Source organism: Corapipo altera, unplaced genomic scaffold (assembly GCF_003945725.1).
Source record: "Corapipo altera isolate COAL_440 unplaced genomic scaffold, ASM394572v1 349, whole genome shotgun sequence".
Lineage (NCBI taxonomy): Eukaryota > Metazoa > Chordata > Aves > Passeriformes > Pipridae > Corapipo > Corapipo altera.
In genome coordinates, this window is record NW_020884997.1 from 863,890 (window position 1) to 881,609 (window position 17,720).

At 62.9% G+C, this 17,720-nt stretch overlaps 3 protein-coding genes across 9 annotated transcripts; 1 reads left to right on the forward strand and 2 right to left on the reverse strand.

The window, feature by feature from the left end:
• The first annotated feature begins 21 nt into the window (after window positions 1-21).
• PRC1 (protein regulator of cytokinesis 1) lies at window positions 22-12,609 on the forward strand. Of its 6 annotated transcripts, none has more exons than XR_003531521.1 (15): window positions 22-156; window positions 392-524; window positions 826-948; window positions 1,276-1,509; window positions 1,588-1,758; window positions 1,964-2,113; window positions 2,344-2,491; window positions 2,575-2,711; window positions 2,940-3,035; window positions 3,151-3,297; window positions 3,654-3,764; window positions 3,937-4,047; window positions 4,622-4,730; window positions 5,859-5,974; window positions 12,590-12,609. XR_003531521.1 is itself a non-coding variant. In XM_027666723.1 (15 exons), the coding sequence occupies exons 1-14, from the start codon at window positions 146-148 to the stop codon at window positions 5,934-5,936; spliced, it is 1,836 nt and encodes a 611-aa protein (XP_027522524.1). In that variant the 5' UTR covers window positions 22-145; the 3' UTR covers window positions 5,937-5,974; window positions 12,590-12,609. The 6 variants fall into 6 exon arrangements, 5 of the variants coding, with proteins under 5 accessions (XP_027522524.1, XP_027522523.1, XP_027522526.1 ...); XM_027666723.1 differs by having other exon boundaries at window positions 4,622-4,807; XM_027666722.1 differs by lacking the exon at window positions 12,590-12,609 and having other exon boundaries at window positions 4,622-4,807; window positions 5,859-6,081.
• Window positions 5,555-11,078, reverse strand: RCCD1 (RCC1 domain containing 1). Of its 2 annotated transcripts, none has more exons than XM_027666730.1 (7): window positions 10,907-11,078; window positions 10,153-10,501; window positions 7,421-7,542; window positions 7,154-7,255; window positions 6,907-7,013; window positions 6,666-6,695; window positions 5,555-6,475 (listed from the first exon to the last, which is right to left on the reverse strand). In XM_027666730.1, the coding sequence occupies exons 1-7, from the start codon at window positions 11,061-11,063 to the stop codon at window positions 6,287-6,289; spliced, it is 1,056 nt and encodes a 351-aa protein (XP_027522531.1). In that variant the 5' UTR covers window positions 11,064-11,078; the 3' UTR covers window positions 5,555-6,286. The 2 variants fall into 2 exon arrangements, with proteins under 2 accessions (XP_027522531.1, XP_027522530.1); XM_027666729.1 differs by having other exon boundaries at window positions 6,861-7,013.
• Window positions 11,138-17,566, reverse strand: UNC45A (unc-45 myosin chaperone A). Its single transcript, XM_027666711.1, has 20 exons — window positions 17,492-17,566; window positions 17,110-17,268; window positions 16,504-16,540; window positions 16,230-16,405; window positions 16,031-16,123; window positions 15,644-15,811; window positions 15,295-15,463; window positions 14,882-15,052; window positions 14,607-14,778; window positions 14,137-14,437; window positions 13,882-13,976; window positions 13,656-13,797; window positions 13,349-13,489; window positions 13,127-13,254; window positions 12,877-12,943; window positions 12,603-12,716; window positions 12,384-12,499; window positions 12,177-12,294; window positions 11,942-12,097; window positions 11,138-11,734 (listed from the first exon to the last, which is right to left on the reverse strand). The coding sequence occupies exons 1-20, from the start codon at window positions 17,501-17,503 to the stop codon at window positions 11,474-11,476; spliced, it is 2,796 nt and encodes a 931-aa protein (XP_027522512.1). The 5' UTR covers window positions 17,504-17,566; the 3' UTR covers window positions 11,138-11,473.
• Between the last annotated feature and the right edge of the window lie 154 nt (window positions 17,567-17,720).

The following is a 17,720-nucleotide window of genomic DNA, read 5'->3' on the forward strand; positions in this document are numbered from 1 at the left end:
CTGCCATTGGCTGACGGGCGGCTTGGGGCGGGGCAGGGCGCGGTCCGGTTGGCGGTTGTGGGCGGGGCCGCGGTGACGCGACAGCCAATCAGCGCGGCCGGGAGGGGAGTTCGAATCGGCGGAGCGGCGGCGTCCGGCGGGAGCGATGAGGAAAAGGTGCGGGAATGGGGGGATACCGGGAATGGGGGGATACCGGGAACGGGGGAGACAGGGAACAGGGGGATACCGGGAACGCGGGGACAGGAAAGGGGATACCGGGACCCCGGGGACAGGGAACGGTGATACCGGGACCCGTGGCTGGGGGGGTGCGGCGCGATGGGAGCCGGCGGCTGCGGGAGCGCTCGGCCGGGAGCCCGCCCGCCCTTGTCCGTGACGCCCGCGGTGCCCCCAGCGAGGTCCTGGCGGCCGAGGCCGCGTCCTGCCTGAACCGGGCCATGGCGGCCCTGCGGGACATCTGGGAGGAGATCGGCATTCCCGAGGAGCAGCGCCTGGAGCGCACCGACGTCGTCAAGCAGCACATCAAGGTGAAGGGCGGGGGCGCGTCCCCGGGTTGGGGACTCACCGGACTCGCTGTCGAGCCCCCAGCCCGGGACCCGGGCAGCTTGGCATGAGCTCTCTCAGGGCCCCAGGACTGGACCGATGGGGGTCCCTGCCCGGGTGGGAGCATCCAGGGCTGTCACTGCACCTCTGCCCTGGCCCTGTCCCACTGGGGCCCCCACACTGCCCACCCTCACTCAGCCCCAGCAGAGGTCTCCAGTGGTGATCTTGCTGCTCTGCCTGCCCTCCCTGCGTGCTCTCCATCCTCACCCCCTGCCTGTGCCACAGAGTCTCCTGGACATGATGGTGGCAGAGGAGCAGAGCCTGAAGGAGCGTCTCCTGAAGAGCATCGCCGTGTGCCGGAAGGAGCTGGACACCTTGTGCAGTGAGCTCCAGCTGGGCCCCTTTGAGGTGAGGTGTTGCTCTTCACTGCTGGGATCCTGCTGCTGCCCTGCCTAGGTGTATCAAGAGGCCAGAGCTCAAAAAGCAAACGCCTGTTCAAAACTGGGTGCTTGGTAGAGCTGAGGGCTTTGTGGCTCCTTACAGGCCAGGCATTGAGAAGCAGTTGTGAGGCTTTCTCCATCACCTCATTTTGTGTATTGCTGCTCTGTTTGCAGCTTCCTGGGGAACATCTTGCCCAGACCCAGGGCTTGTGTCCCTGGACTTCATTTAAAATCTTAAAACATGAGCTAGGTGTGGGAGAGGTGTAGAGCAGAGCTGATTTCTGGCCTCTTGCAGACAGAGGAGGAAAGTACCATCCTGCAGATGGAGAAGAATCTGCGCATGCGTGTGGAGGAGCTGCAGAGGCAGAAGCAGGATCGGAAGCAGGAGCTGAAGGCCCTGCAGGAACAGGACCGGGACCTGTGTGATATCCTATGCACAGCCCTGTTCAGCATTGACAGCAGTGCCGTGCCCAGCCTGGAGGACCTGGACTGCTACCGGCGCCACGTGGCCTCCCTCAACACCCTGAAGGTGAGCGGAGAGACTGAGGGGGTTGGTGAAGGACCCACGAGGGGCCCACTGGTTCCTGACACTGCCCCTCACCCCCAGGAGCAAAGGCGGGAAGAGTTTGTCAGCAACAAGCGTCAGATCATCCTGCTCATGGAGGAGCTGGACCACACCCCGGACACCAGCTTTGAGCGGGACGTGGTGTGCGAGAACGAGGAGGAGTTCTGCCTGTCCAAGGACAACATCGTGGCCCTCCAGAACCTGCTGCAGCAGGTACGCCGTGCACTGAGGCAGCATTTGGGGCTGCTGTGGGTCCTGACAGCAGCTGCCATCACAATGCAAGAGTGACCGCTGGCTTTTGGGCAAGGCTGTATGTCAGAACATCCTTTTGGGGGGTGATCTTGGGTGCCGAGTGCATGGCTTTGCGGGTGTAGCAGAGCCAAGGGCTGCACTGACCCCCTGCTCCCCCTGCCTGCAGCTGGAAGCTCGGCGGGCTCTGAACGAGGCCGTGTGTGCGGAGCTGCGCTCCAGGATTGTTGCGCTCTGGGAAAGGCTGCAGATCCCACAGGAGGAGAGAGAGACCTCGGCCGTGCACATGGATGGGTCCAGAGCCAAAACCAGGAGAGCTGTAAGGACCCTGCTATGCCCAAGGCAGGAGGGCTGGGGGTAGTAGCTCCTGGGGCTCTCATGCTCCTGTTTGCTCAGTCAGTGGTGAGGGGAGTGGGCCAAATCCTGCCCTCGTGGGGGGAGGAGCTAGGGGTTGGTGCTGCCTCATCCTAGAAAGTGGGTTGTGCAGAAGATGAATCCTGTTCTGCCCCTCCTCTTTCTCCCTGACCTGTGCTCTGATCCTGGGAGCAGTTGCAGTTGGAAGTGGACCACCTGGAGGAGCTGAAGCTGCAGAACATGAAATCCGTGATCCAGGCAATCCGGGCAGAGCTGGCTGACTACTGGGACAAATGTTTCTACAGCCAGGAGCAGAGGGAAGGCTTCAGCCCCTTCTATGATGGTGGGTGCCAGCTGGCCAGGCAGATGTGAGAAGGGGTCCAGGGGTCCCAGCTGCCCCCTGATGAGGCTGTTGTGCCCTTCCAGAGGATTACACAGAGACCCTACTCGAGCTGCATGATCATGAGGTGGGCAAGATAAAGAGCTACTATGAAACACACAAAGATCTGTTTGAGGCGGTTCAGAAATGGGAGGAAAACTGGAAGCTGTTCCTGGAGCTGGAGGTATCATCTGGGCAGGAGCACACTGGGTCATGGGGCAGCACACACCTCTGCTCCCAGGGGCTGAGTGCTCTGGGAAGGAGCAGGGAGGCACTGGGGAGGCACAGTGGGCCAGTGCAGGGATGAGGTGCTGTCTTGAGCACTGGGATGTTTGTGCAAGGGTGGCTCTCCGGGGGGTGGGGGGAGCTGGGTGGTGTCTTTAAGTCTCTTCTGTTCCCCCTTCTCTACCAGAGAAAAGCAACTGACCCCAGCCGCTTCACCAACCGTGGGGGGAACCTGCTAAAGGAGGAGAAGCAGCGAGCAAAGCTGCAGAAGACACTGTCCAGGGTAGGTCTAGCCCTGGGGAAGGAGCTGTGGTCCCACTGATCAGGGAGAAGGGATCCCTGAGCATGGGGACACCCACGTTTGGTCAGTCCCTACACTGACCTCATGACCTGATCAGCTGCAGGAGGAGCTGGAGAGAAAGGTCCAAGCCTGGGAGCAGGAGTTCAAGGAGCCTTTCCTGGTTAAGGGGCAGCAGTTCATGGAATACGTGTCAGAGCAGTGGCAGCTGTACCGCCTAGAGAAGGAGAAGGAGAAGCAGGAGCGGGTGAGTGTGGAGCTGAGCGTGCTGGCTCCTTCCTGGGAACGCCAGCCTGGGAGTGTCTGTGGTGGGCCCCAGTGCCCCCCAGCTGCTGCCCTGGGCTCTGCCTGCTCAATCCCAGCCTGGAAGCAGCAGGTAGTGGGACAAGTGCCCATTACAGTTGTGTCTGTGTGTGCTGAGCCCCTTTCTTGGCCCCAGCTGTGCCAGAGGTGCCACTTGGCTCTGGATACCTGTAAATCTTTGGTGAAATTCCTGCTGCATGGCCTTGCCAAGCTGTTGGCAGGGCAGTGCCCACTGGCAGTGGCACAGAGGTGCACCAACTCCACGGTGTTCAGGTGTGTAAGTGCACGTGTCTCCCGCAGCACCTGAAGAAGAGCCGGCAGATAGAAACAGAGATGCTGTATGGCAGCACCCCACGGACCCCCATCAAGCGGCGTGTCCTCAGCCCCCACACACCTGCCAAAGTAAGGAAGGTAAAATGTCCCTGTGGAGCAGTGCAGCTGAGCCAGGGCCCTGCCCAGAGCTGAGCTCTCCCTGAGCTGGAGCCTGGCCTTGGGCTGGCCTTGGCCCCACGGGAGGGGTCGGGGTGCTCTGGCTCTGCAGGGAGGTGTCCCTCGTGTAATGCGTGCTCTGCTGTCTCCTCAGTTCCATGGCACCTCCATCACCAGCACTACTCCCAACAGCACAGTTCGCTCAGCCTTTGGAGGAACCATCTCCCACTCTCCCACGTCTCGGCTGCCGCCCTCTGGGAAGAAGGTGAGGGGCCTTGGGGGACTCCCTGCCCAGGGCTGGGATGGGCAAACCAGGGCGGCACAGCTCAGCCTGCTGTCACCCTGTGCTTCTCTGCTTCCCCTACCAAGTTCCTGGGGGCTGAAGCTCCTGTTTGTCTGCAGCCTGCTCCGTGAGGCTGCTGCCATCCTGGTGAGGAGTTTCTGGGACCTGAGGGAGGAGGAGGGTGGCAGGAAATCTTTCTCCAGCCCAGATTTCTGGTGTACCCCTGTTCCTTGCTGCTGAGCCTGCAGCTAGGGGGACCTTCAAAATATGGTTGTGCTGCTGGACAGGGCCTGAGCACCCTAGTCTAGTGGGTGGCACCCCTGCCACTGGGGTGGAACAAGATGGGCTTTTTAAGGTCCTTTCCCGCCCAAACCATTTCCAGGATTCTGTGACTCTATGCTATATGTTTCTGAGACTAGAATCCAGCCCTAGACTCCGGGGGGCACCCAGAGCCTGACACCGCTCTGGCCTCACAGAGGGACAGGCACTGAAGCTGCCACAGCTCTCCTGCCTCTGCTCGCTTCCTGCATCCCGTAACTGTTGCCTCCTCCTGCAGTTTGGCCGTGCCCGGACCCCCAGCCGCACGGCGGCGAAGCCCCCCCGACCCAGGCTGAGGCAGTGGAACAAGGAGAACATGTCCCAGCTGGATGGAACCACCCTGAGCGGTGGGTGCACCCCCACAGCCCCTGCCCAGCGTAACCACAGCGTTAGTTCTGTTGCCAGCACCTATTCTGAGTTTGTGGTAATTCACCTCTTCTAACCCCACCCCCTCCCCAGGCGGCACAGGACAGACGCTCCCCCTTCCCCGAGCACCCCAGGGCTGTGTACCCCCATGTCCCCACGCAGGGTGATTGCTCCCGCCCGTGCCTGTGGCTCCACATGGAGAACTTCAAACTGCAGTGTAGTGGTGGAGGCCTCACGCTGCTCCTGCCTCACACGGGCCCTGAGCAGCCAGTGGGGACAGACACCAGCACGGGGCCAGGCTGGGCTCAACGACACCCCTGTGTGGGGACAGAGCCCAAGGCCCAGCTCTGCTTGTTGAGCCCGTAAGGGGGACCCTGCTTCAGTCCCACCTTCTCCACTAGTCTCTGGGGGTGGTGGGGTGAGCAGAGCCTGCGGGGGGCTGCCAGTGGATGGGGCTTTGCTCTCTAGGGCTGGGGGGCCCTGGGCAGCCTCTGTCCTTTTGTCAGGATGGGCTGAGCCTGAGCTTTACCTTTGTGCGACAGTGGACTGCCCCAGACTCTTCCCTGTGGCAACTGACCTGGTGTTGGGGTACCCTGTGTGCCCTGGGACTGAGCTGAAGGGTTCCCTGCTCCAGGCTGTGCTCCCAGGCTGGCACCCAGCCTTGGGTAGGGCTGGGGCTGATTTGTGATGGAAGCAGATTCCTGCCAGGAATTCCCTTCCTCCAGCAGCTGAACACAACTGCTCCTGTCCCCTTCTCCTACTGATGCTGCAGATTTTAGGAGGTCTCTAAACATAGACAAAGAGGTTTAGAAAGGAGACATTGTTTATTCTGAGCAGGATGCAAGGTGGGGATTCCCACAAATCAAGCACCCAACTATCAAAACTTTTTACTATTTATACATTTTAGCAAAAAAAGGCGTTAATGTTCATTGGCTACAGGTTACATAGTTCTATTATTAGTATTCTATCTCCCCTTAGCAGGTTGGGCTGCCCTCCCTGCCCATCCCAACCTCTCCCTGTGTCCCTACTGACCTTCGAAGCAGTGGCCCTGACCTTGCTGCCCCTCCCTCTCTCCCTTCATCCCCCTCTCCCCCCTCTTGTTCCCACAGCGCGAACTTTCAAAGGCTTCCAGCTCTGAAAGCACCTCCCGCATCCTCAACTCCACCACCACCAACGCCTCGTGCTGAGGCCCCTGCACCCGGCAGGATTCGCTGCTCCAGCTCCAGTCACCCGCTCCAGGATAACCCACCTCCAGCTCCCCCCTTGAGAAATTTGCTTTTATTTAAAAAATTTTTCCAGATGTTGTGAATAAAGTCCCTGTACAGTCCACAACTCTGAGTCTGTTGGGGTGATGCCTGTGGTGAGCAGGAGGAAGAGAAGAAATGGGGGGAAGGAGGGGGATGGGGAGGGGCAAACTCAGCACCCCAAAATCTCAGGTGTGGCTCTGGGAGTCTGAGCCAAGCAGGAGCCACCCCCAGGGCCTGCAGCCTCCATCCTGACTGGTCTTGGGGCTGGTCGTGTAGAGGAAAGCTCGCCCTCATCCTCCTCCTGGCAGCAGCCATGGTTGGGGGGGCTCCAGGGCCTCACGACTCCAACACACGGACGTAGGTGGTCCAGGGCCCGCACACCACCTCCTCTGCCCGCAGCCCCTCGGCCACCAGGTGCTCGACCCGACGTGCCTGGTCAGAGCTGGCGATGTCCCCGTGTCCCAGCTGTCCATATTTACCTGCAGACACAGTCATGGCACAATGTGGCCCTGGGGCCTCACAGGGTGATGGCTCCTGGACGTTTTTGGGGGAGAGGGAACGCGAGAGACCCCTGGCACAAACGTGCCCCTCACACTACGGGTGAAGGAGCAGGAACCAGAAGCTGCTCCTGTGGGGGTTGTAAGGTCCCAAAGCTGAGGTGTCACTTACCCCAGCCCCAGGTGTAGAGCTCTCCACCTCCTGCAAGAAGGACAGCACCATCAGCCAGTGCCTGGTGAGCCCCTGCCCCCCTCAGCCCCCCCTCACCCCCAGGGGTGCTGCCCACCAGGTCCCAGTGAGCCCCAGTCCCCACAGCTCACCCCCCCACCCTGAGGGGTGCTGCCCCCAGCCCCACCAGGCACTCACGTGTGACAACAGCTGTGTGTCGGGACCCACAGCTGACCCCACTGACCTCCAGGTCCTGTGGCAGATCCAGCAGTGCTGGGAATGCCTGGATGGAGATGAATGGGGTGTCTTTGGCAGCCGACTGCTCCTGGCGGGGCACCAGCTTGGCATTTCCTGTTGAAGAGCTGACTCTCAGGTCCCAGGAGCGACTGGGTACCACCAGCATTTCCTGCAGGCTTGAATTGCACCGGCCCTGCATTCAGCCGTGCAGAGACCCTGCACCCCCTGCCCGCAGCCCAGCCAGCAGCACCCACCTGTGCACTCATCATCCTGAGCCCGCTCCTCCACCAGTGCTTTGGAGGGCAGAGCCAGCTGCCCTGACTCGTTCCAGCCCCACATGTACAGGTCTCCTGCCTCTGCAGGGTGGAGGGGAAATGCATCAGGCAGAGTTCAGCCCTTAGCAGCAGTGCTGGGTGCTCTGGGGGCACCAACACCCCATTCCCCACCCCTGGGCCAGGTCCCACCAGGGCTGTATGCTGCCACCAGCGCCCTGACCTCCCACGCCAGGCCCAGCCCCTCACCACTAACGCTGGCCGAATGCCACCCGCCAGCTGCCACTGCCCACATGGGCACCCCGGCCAGCGCCTCCACCAGCCGTGGCTGCGGCTCCAACTCCAGCGTCCCGTGGCCAAGCTGCCCATGCCTGCAGGGACACACAGAGGGACAGACAGATACCTCCATATGCCACTGCCTCCAGCCCTCGTGCCTCCTGCCCACACTCCCCACCAAGCCCTTCCTGCTGCCACTGACACAGACCCAGCCTCCCATGACCACCCAACGCCAGGGGGGTGCAGCAGAGGCACAGGGCTCAGGTTGGGGCAGGGAAGGAGGGTGCCCCCATGCCCTGCAGCTTGGCGAGCTGCAGCAGGCATGGCACAACGTCTGAGACAAGAGTCTGTGTCATCGCACAGTCGGTGTGCGCTGTGCAGCGATGACACAACTTCAGATTGATCAATATTTTTATGAGTCAGTGCAGTGAGCAGGGGATCGATTGCAGAGCTCACTGGGCCATGCTAAGCCAGCAATCAGCAGTGCCAATCGGTTTGGCCCCGAGCCTCAAAGCACAGGAGGGATCCCACCAGAGACAAGTCCAGGCTCATCCCGGGGAGGCACCAGCTGCCAGCACAAATGTTTCCCATGGCACAAATGAGGGCAGGATCCAGAGACACACCCTAAGGTGTGTGAATCCTCCCTACGTGGGCAAACTGTGTCTCCCTGTGTGCTGCCAACCGTGGGATGGGGGGCACAGGCAGCGCCAGCCATGGGATGACACAGCTCCCAGCACCATCCAGGCTGGCAGAGCTTGAGATGCTGAAGGAATAGGGAAAAGCTGAGCATCGGTGGTAGGGCGATGCCAGCACCAGATCCCAGTTACAGCCAGGGGTCACTGGGGAGCAGTGGGACAGACCACTAGGGGCTTTAGTTGTTGTCAGAGCTGGGGCAGAAGCAGGAGAAGATCGTGGGGGTTGTAGGAGGGAGAGGAGCAGCTTAGCCTGTGTGGTCTGGGGAGCACCAATATGACAGCCCAGACAGCCAACAGCTGTGCTAATGCACAGCACTGGGAAGCATTTTCACCTTCCACAAGAGAAATCAGCAGAGGACCAAGGCAAAGAGACACTGAGAGCTCAGGGACAGGAAAGGGTGTGGTGCAACAGAAAGGGGCTCCAGCCCGAGAGGGTGATGGCAACCACAGCCAGCAGTAAGAGAGGGGCTACAAAGGGGTGAGCTGGGCCAGCATCTATCTGTTACACAGCAGAGCTGTCACACTGCAGGACACAGCTGGCAAGGGATGGGTGAGAGCATTCTCAGCCATGTTGAATAACCAAATTCCAAAAAGGTTAATCCTAAAGTACACATTCCCACATATAGAAACCTTTCCTCTGAAGGCAAGAAGGATAAAATAACATAGTGTCTGCAAAGCAAGAACTGCTGATGTAAACTGAGTTTTGTGTTTGCCATGAGCTGTGTTTGCTACCAGCCGGCCTAGAGCCAGCAATTGAGGAGAAGGGACTGGGGAGTGAAAAGCTCCTGAGCAATGAGGAATGGGGAGGGCACTGGGCCAAGGTACACAGCTTGTGACACTGACTGATGGTCAGTAATGCATTTGTCTTCCATAAGTGGCAAAAAAAGAGGAACATAGCCTCCCTTCCACCCTACAGATGGGAACAGCCAGTTCCTGTGGCCTCATCATGCACCAGCAGAACTCATGGATCCAGGGCACGAGGACCAGGGGCCAGGCCCTCTGGTGCCTCCTCGGAAAACCTGACTGGGGCAGCACATGCACAAGCAACCCCCAAATGAACAAACACCTCCTTGGGAATAAACTGAGTGAAGTGGCTGGCTGCTAAATGTACCCAAGTTCAGCGGCTGGCAGGTGACATGGGGCTGGAGGCTTTTCCCAAGGGGTTCACTGCTCTCCCACAGGCTACAGCAGAGGGATCTGGCACTGAACTGTCAGACTGACGGAACAAACCTCCAGCTCGGAAACATAGAGCTGGTGTTGGTGTGGCAAGTTAACAGAGGAGCAGGAACAGAGCAGGGACCTCAGTGGTCACACAGAGACACCCAAGTGTCCTCGGAGGGATGTGCTGGTACCCAGCAGGACCTGGCTTGGGTGAGGAACAGATCCCATCAGCATGGGGGTGAGCATGGGGCACCTGGGGCTGGTGCCCCAATACTCTTGTCCCAACCGCACTCCCATATTCTTCTGGAGCCCCCATACCCCCATGGAAAAATCAGGAGAGATATCCCAGCCCCAGGCAGTATGCAAGGGCGGAGGGAAGGACCATAACACAGCAGCACCTGTATGTGATCCAGATGGCTCAAAAGTTATTAACTGAAGCTCAGTAATTCTGTGCAACACAGGGAATAACAGAGGGATCAGGATGCAATGAACAGGGTGGTTATTAGTGAATTCACTGGTGATCATTTAATCACTTAATTAGATTATGTTACTGTGTTGACTCACCAATCAACACTACAGAGATGTGAACTGGTGTGTCTAAAGCCTGTAGGCTAAGGAGGGGCTCAGTCCCTGAGGTGACCCCCGTCCAGACATCCTCTCACCTGCACCCCACAAAGCCCCTCCTGTATCCTCCAAACTCATTCTGCGTCCCCGTCATTCTCTCTGCATCCCCTCAGCACAGTGTTTATCTTGTCGTTCCTGAAACCCCACCCGTGACCCACCAGCTTCCCTCCCGAGACCGCTGCTGCCCCTCTCACGCACCCCTGTGCCCCCACAGCCCCCGCTCACCTGCCGCCGCCCCAGGTGAAGACCTCGCCGGCGGCTCCCAGCGCCAGGGCGTGCTCCGTGCCCAGGGCGAGCCGCCGGGCGCGCAGCCCGGCCGGCAGCGCGGTGAAGAACGGCGGCCGCGGGGTGGCGAACCCGCCGGGCAGCAGCGGCAGCGGCTGGCGGGGCTCCGGCGGCAGCGCCCGGCTCCAGGCGGGCTCGTCCTGCAGCGCGCCCGTCACCGCCGCCTCCCGCCGCCAGGCGCGGGCCTCGGCCGGGCCCCGCAGCACCAGGTGCGTCTCGGACGGCAGCGCCTCGGCCCAGCCCGGCAGCCGCCGCCGCAGCCCCGCGCTCCGCACCTCCAGCCCCGCGCCTGCCGCGGTGGCACTTCAGGGACCGGCGCTGGGGACAGTGCGCGGGGCGGGACGGGGACAGCCCGGGGGACTGGGAGGCCGGGACGGGAACGTCACGGGGGAACCAGCGGGGAGCATCCCGGGGAGCGGGACGGGGACAACCCGGGCGGACCGGCAACGCGTGGGAACACGGACACACCCGGGGGGACCGGCACCGGGGGAAACGGGGACATCCCGGGTGAACGGGCGCGGTGGGAGGGCGGAGGGGTCTCATCCCGATCAGGGGTCGGGGCGGACAGGACGGACCGAGGGGACCGGCGCGGAAGGGGGACGGGGACGGTGGGGGGAACCGTGCACTGGCCGGCAAAGGGCCACACCGGAACGGCGGGAGGGACCGGGGCACCGGGCGGGCCGGGGGCGCTCACCGGTCTCCACGACCACGTAGCTCCACGCGGGCCACACGCGGAGGATCCCCTCGGGACCCGCCTCCAGCCGCCGCGGCGCCGGGCCCGGGCCCGGCTCCCCGGCCGCCTCCTCGGGGCTGAACCCGAACACGAGCCAGGCGCGGGCGGGCGCCGCCATGGCGGGAGGGAGGGAGGGGCGGGACCGGAGGTGACGGCGGAGATATTGACGGACAGACGGACAGAAGCTGGGCCGTGGTCCAGGAGCAGCTTTAGTGTCATCGGGCGGGCCCAGTCCCACCGCGCCGGTCCCGGCCCCGGGCCGGCCCTCCCGGCTAAGGCAGACGGTGGCAAAGGCAGCGGCGAGTGCCCTCCTCCTCCTCGCCCCGGGACGCCAGGATGGCGCCGCCGGGCACAGCGTGGCCCCAGCCCCGGGCAGTGCTGAGCCAGCCCCACGGGCGGCCGGACCCTGCCGGAGCCACCCTGAGAGCAGCGTGTGAGCACTGGCCCCGGCAGCGTTGCCAGAGCCCCGGCAGCGTGTGAGCACAGCCCCGGCAGCGTGTGCAGCGTGTGGATGAGCCCCACGGGCCCTCAGGCCTGGCCAGGGTTGGGCTTGATCAGGCCATAGGCCACAGCCTGGGCCAGGCTCTCCTGGGCTGCCTGGGCCACTCGTGGCTTGTCCTTGTCCTTGGCCAGCACCGAGAGGATCTCCAGCATCTCGCTGGCGATGAGCTGTTCAGCCACTTCCCGTGCAGCCGCCATCATGTTCATCACCACTACGGCACCGCGGTGCTGCAGCTCGGCGCTGGGGCTCAGCAGCAGGGCCTGCAGGATCTCCAGCCAGTGCGCTGTCTGTAGGGGAGTGGGGCCAACATCAGCATGGCCCCTTGAGAGAAGGGAGCCAGCTCCTCCTCCCCGACAGTCCCAGCTTAGTCAGGCTCAGGGGTCAGGACACGTTGCCCCCTCTTCTGGGACCAGCACTGGGACAGAGCTCCAGGCCACCGTGGGGAGGGAATAAGGGACACAGGGTGCTGTCCCGCCCCACTGCTGGGCACTCACCACCTGGGGGATGCGCTTGCAGATGGGAGGGTGCAGGGCAGTGAGCATTGCCAGGGTCCCCGAGGCTGCCCGACGCAGCTTCTCATCTTCCTCCCCGCTGTACAGGACCATCAGCTTTAGCCGGTCGCTGCCCTCCGCCAGGAACAGCTCCTGCACCTGCACAGGAGGAGGAGGAGGGGGTTGGTGGGGGGGTGGGGGTCCAGCAGCCCAGCACAGACCCCAGCCCAGCCCTCACCTCCTTGCTCATGGCCATGTTGCACATACACTCAGTCGCAGCCAGCCGGATCAGCTCATGCTCCTCAAACATGTAGCCCTCGATCATGGGCACGGCCCGCTCCTTCAGGATCTTCTGCCTGCGGGGTAGGGAGTGTGAGTGCTCCCTGCCCAGGGAAGCCCACTGGACCTGAGGGAACAGCCAGCTCCCCTCTCCTCCCATTCTTACCGCAGCCTCTCGCTGATGCCAGCCAGGTTGGTCAAGGCCATCAGCCCCTCAAAGTTCTCCAGGCCCGTGCGCTGCAGGTGCAGGAGGCTGACCAGGGGTCGCACCACCTCGTAGATCTGTAGAGACAGCACACATTGGACTGAGTCAGTGCCCATTGCTGTTCTTACATGAGCCCCTGGTTGGCAGACCTGATACCTATTCCCCAGCCACAGCACTCACCCGCTCCCCAGGGAATGCCATCTCTGGGTTAGAAGTGATGGTGATCTTTGCCAGGGCCTGTGCTGCCTTGGTCTGCCCCACCTCAGTGCCCTCCAGGGACAGTGGGATCAAAGCCTGTGAGCAGAAACAGCAGCTCATCCTGCAGCCAGCCCACAGCAGCCTCATGTATGAGGCAGCAAGTCTGGCCCCTGCAAAGCAGAGACCCCCAGGCCCTCGAGCCCCAGCCACCCAGATCGGTGCAGGGTAACAGCACAGTGGGGTCCCATCCCCTCACCTTGCCTCCTCCCTGCGCAACCACGCCACCCCGGTCCTCTGCCTCCTCCACCAGTGCCAGGAACACTCTGGGGACAAAGTGGGAGCAGCTGGAGCACCCAGACAGCTGCAGGGGGCCCAGGCTGCACCAGACTCCTGGACATTCCCATTACTGTCCAGGAGCCGTCATTCACCATGGACACGTAAGCTGGCCAGCAGGATGCCAGCAGCCTGGGAACCCAGCTCCCTCCTGTCCCTTGGCACACCCATACCTGGAGATCAGCTCCCGACAGGAGTTGGTGAGCGCCGGGTTCTCACTTTTTACCATGCAGGCCAGGGCCGACACCACGCCGGCCATCAGCAGCTTCCGCACGCGCCGCTTCACGAACTCTGGCTTGTCCTGTCCCACAGGCGGGGTCACAGTTGGCTCAGGGGCACCAGCTGGCCGACGAGGTGCCTGACCTCACCCCTGAGCACAGCCATACCCCACTCACCTTGGGGTGCTGCTCTGGAATGTGCTGCTTGGCGTACTTGGCCAGCTCCAGCATCTGCGGGTCCGGCTCCTCATGGTCGTAGCTGTTGGTGCAATTCACCAGCGTGGAGGCGACAGCATAGAGCACACTCCTGTCCTCCGACTGCAGTGATAACAGTCACACATCACACTCGTGGCAGGGAGGAGCAGCCAGGGCTGGAGCCCACCCAACATCTTCCACATACCCCACCCCACAGCGTGAGCCCCACACTCCTTCTGGCATGTTTCCCTGGTGTCAGGGTGCCCACCCTGAAGTGCTTGGCACATACCTTGGCCAGGTGGAACATGGCCTGCATTGCTGCCTTGTCCTCCACAAACTCCTCCTTGACATCTGCATCAAAGGTGAGGTAGGCCAGGCCTTCCACAGCCCAGCGCCGTGTGCCTGCGTCGATGGCCTCATTGCAGAGCCACCTGGGAGAACAGTCCTTGAGCCCAGCTGCAGGAGCCCGTCTGTGAGGCACCCTGCCCACTCCCTCCGCACCCGGCCCCACTCACTTGCGGCACTGCTTGGCCAGCTTCATGGTGGAGCCCTCGGCAAACTGCTTCATGCTGAAGTCAGTGCCGCCAGCAGATCCCAGCTTGCAGAGCCCCTGCAGACAGGACCAGAATGTGGGAACAGGAATGGGCACGAGCACCCCAGTGTGCCTCCCAGACCCCAGGCAGGGAAGGGCAGTGCTGTGAGTGGTGGTCCTGCACCCACAGCCCGCCCCGGGGCTCATCCCCGCTGCTCCTCCATCCCGCCGCACTCACCACGAGCGCACGGATGCGGATGCTGTCCCTCTCGCTGTGCTTGTAGATCTCCTTGAGCAGGCTGACGCCGTTGGCTGTGATGAAGGAGGCACGCTTGGCCTTGTCGGCCGCATGGATCAGCGCCTCCACCGCCACCAGCTGGTGGGCCTCACAGACAGAGGCACACAGGGACAGCACGCTGTCCATGATGCCCTCCAGCTCCAGCACCCTGTTGCCTGCGTCCAAGGGGCCCTGCAGCAGGCAGGACACCGTCTGGATGGCCCGCAGCTTCCCCAGCAGTTCGTGCCCCTCGAACCAGCCCCTGTGCACAAAGACCACAAAAAAGGTCAAGCTGATCCCACCTGCTGCCCCCTGCCCCACCTGCTGAATACCCCCACAGTGGGTCTGCAATTGACTTTAGCACTGAGGGTGACAGGTGCTACCAGGTTGCAGGTGACCGAACCCCCGAGCCCCTGGGACCTCCGGCTCACCTCACGTAGTCCTCGCACAGGTGGTGGAAGTTTTCCCTCTCGGCATCACACTTCAGGTCCTCGTACAGTTTGCTCAGCAGGACGGAGGCACTCATCCGGCTGTTCTCTGTCACAGGCAGGCTGCCCGGGCTGCCGCACACCGTGCTGCCCACCTCCAGGATCTTCTTCAGGCCTGGCAGGGGTCAGACACCCTGGTGAGGGGCACATTGGTGTGTGCAGAACCATGGCAGAGGGGCACAATGCCCCAGTGGGATGCTACTGGCCATTCCGCTCACCCTGGTCAATCACCCAGAGGCTCATGCTGTTGTTGGTCTCCTTTGGTGACTTTCTGGGCACCACCTTGATAAGCAGGTTGAGGGCATTGTCACGGCCGTGTGCTGAGGCCCCTTCCAGTGCCAGCAGCTCCAGGAGGTGCTTGATCAGCAGTTTCAGGTCCCTAGAGGAATCTTCCAGAAGAGATAGTGCCCAGCAGTCAGTGCCTTGGGCACAGCCTCACCCCCACTGTTGTACAGCTGGCAGAGACGCTGCCATGACCAGGGACTTCTGCCTCCTGTTAAGCCTGGACCAAAGCCTGGCTTTGCCACAGGGAGCAGTGACAGGGTGGACAGCAGGAGAAGAGCCCACAGCAGCTCTGCACTTCCCTGGGACTGTCCCCTCCCACCAGCCAGCAAAGGCTGCCCACACTCACCCAGCACCACTGCGTCCTCCTTCCCACGGAAGTCCTTCTGCAGCCCCTCCTTCAGGGAATCGAACATCACATGCAGCAGGTTGCAGGCAGCCAGGGACACCTGCTCGTGCTCCACACCCAGCACTGCCGAGAGACGAGGGGCCCCCAGCTCCGCCAGGATGGCCGAGGTCTGCAGGTACAAGCACACCTGTCTGCTGAAGGCCCTGGGGAAGCCTTGGCACTTACCAGCCCCTTATCAGGATTCTTCCCTCTTACAAACTCAGGCCTGGCACGTGACAGCTCAGAGCTCCCCTGTCTGACACTTTACAGCCTCCCCAGCGTGGTTCTCCCCGGGCACAGCGGTACCTACCCGGGAGCGGTGGCCGGAACACAACCCCACCAGCGTGCGCAGGGCTGCCAGCATCAGGTCGGCCTTGGCCGTGTCCAACAGCTGCGTCAGCAGCCGCACACCATCGCTCTGGAAGATCTTCTCTGCTCCGGCCTCCTCTCGTGCCAGCACGATCAGGTTCTGCACAGCCTGGGAAAGGGAGACTCCTGTCTAGATCACGGGTCCACCGAACACAGGAACCCCCGGCAGCCGCAGGCACCCGCCCTCCACCGTCTCAGGGAGCACATTCCGCAGGGGGGAGCCTGGTCTGCCCAGGCAGCACCGCTAATCCACTGTGGACCTGGGAGCACTGATCCTGCCCTCCTCACCTCCCAGCCACAGCGCTACCCCTGCTCCCTGAGCTCAGACCTTCTGCTTCTTGTCCGCATCCTCTTCTTTAGGATCCAGCAAGATCTGGAACATCTGCTGTACCTTTGAGTCCGTGCAGGACATGGTCTTCATCTGAGAGAGAGCAGAAAGAGCAACTCAGCCCTCCTTGCTTCCCCCAGCTGTTCACAGCCACAGTCCCCCAGCTGTCCGGCAGTCCCCCACTGTCCCCACCACTGACCTTCTCGTGCATGCTGCTGCCCAGTGCACGCAGGGCCTCCTGGAAGGCCTTGTTCCTGGGCTCCAGGCTCACACACCGCTGCAGGTCACCGACGGCCTGGTCCAGGCGGCCCAGCTGCTGCAGCGCCTGGCTACGGCGGAACAGCGCCTTCACGTCCCGGCCGTCGGCCTCAATGGCTGTGCACAAGAGGGTCTGTCGCAGAGCCCGCAGCCTGCCCTGGCCTGCCATGGTGGGCAGCACAGAGGCCAGCCCCCCTCAGCCCCACTGACAGTACCTTTAGTTGCATCGGCCTCCGCCTTGGCGTAATCCTCCTGCAGAGATTTGGGAGAGGCAAAACCTGAGGGCTGCCCAGGCAGGCCCCACATAGACCAACACCCCCCGTTTTGGGGAGCAGGGACAGGCTGGGAACACCGTCACTGCAGACTGTGAGCCAGCCCAGCGGGACACCCTGTCCTTCCCAGAATGCAACCCTCAAGGGATCCCTGTGGAGCCCTAGAACCCCCGATGCTTTTCAGGTGCTTCTGGTCTACTCGGGCCCCTGAAACTCCTTGTGTTCCCTCCTTGCCTCAGAGACAGTTCCCCAGCGGGGGATCAGAGATGCTGTGACTGCCTCGGGACAGCCCCAGGGCACATGCACAGCCCAGGCACAGACGGGAGCATCCTGGCCCCCACAGCCCACCCGGGAGGTGGGGCAGCAGGGGACAGCGGGCAGGGACAGGGGAAAAGGTGAGCAGAGACAACATCTGACAGTGCCCTGTCTGGGACCAAGAGCATTCTACTTGGGGACCGACACTGCCCCCGGCGCAGGGAGCGCCTGGCCAAGGCAGACAGCCCCAGCCGGCCGGGCAGGTTCTGCGGGGCCGCCCCGCCCCGCGCTCACCAGTTTCAGGTAGCAGGCGGCCCGGTTGCGGTGCAGCACAGCGCGCTCCGGCGCGGCGTCGCTCAGGCTCAGCGCCTCCGTGTAGGCAGCGAGGGCCGCGCCGTGGTCCCCCGCCTGGAACAGCGCGTTGCCCCGCGCCCGCAGTTGCTCCGCCGTCATCTGCCGACGGGAACCGGTTGGGACGCGGCCCCGGGCCCGCATCAGCGGCTGCCCGGAGACGGGCCAGGGATCCCGGGACAGGGAGCCCCCGGGACAGAGAGCCCCCGGGACAGAGAGCCCCCGGGACAGAGAGCCCCCGGGACAGGCACCCGCCCGCCCCAGCACGCCGGTCTCGGCCCCGGGCCCCCCCGGTCCCGTCCCGGTCCCGCCCGTCCCCGCTCACCGGCTCCTCCATCGCGCTCGTGACGTCACCGCCGATCGCCCGGGGAACCCGGACGCCACCGCCCGTGTCACGTGACGGGGCGGGGCCGAGCCTGCAGCGCCGCCCCGCGGCCCGGCGGTCCCGGCAGCTGCCGCCTGCGGCCTCGTGCGCGTCCCCGCCCGTCCCCCCGGACACCCCCGTGCTGCACCCCGGGGCCGAGTGCCACCACCCCTGCACCCCTGTCCCACCC

Excerpts from the sequence above, each read along its gene's own strand:
- PRC1 (XM_027666723.1), top strand. Across the intron at positions 3,765-3,936 it reads CACCTGCCAAAGTAAGGAAG|TTCCATGGCACCTCCATCAC; the intron begins GTAAAATGTCCC and ends CTGTCTCCTCAG. Across the intron at positions 4,808-5,858 it reads GCACCTATTCTGAGTTTGTG|CGCGAACTTTCAAAGGCTTC; the intron begins GTAATTCACCTC and ends TTGTTCCCACAG.
- RCCD1 (XM_027666730.1), bottom strand. The coding sequence starts at position 11,063 with ATGGCGGCGCCCGCCCGCGCCTGGCTCGTGTTCGGGTTCAGCCCCGAG. Across the intron at positions 7,014-7,153 it reads TCAGGATGATGAGTGCACAG|GAAATGCCAAGCTGGTGCCC; the intron begins GTGGGTGCTGCT and ends GCTCTTCAACAG. Across the intron at positions 6,696-6,906 it reads ATCTGCCACAGGACCTGGAG|GAGGTGGAGAGCTCTACACC; the intron begins GTCAGTGGGGTC and ends TCCTTCTTGCAG.
- UNC45A (XM_027666711.1), bottom strand. Across the intron at positions 15,464-15,643 it reads GTTCCGGCCACCGCTCCCGG|ACCTCGGCCATCCTGGCGGA; the intron begins GTAGGTACCGCT and ends TTGTACCTGCAG. Across the intron at positions 12,944-13,126 it reads TGTCGGGAGCTGATCTCCAG|AGTGTTCCTGGCACTGGTGG; the intron begins GTATGGGTGTGC and ends CTTTGTCCCCAG.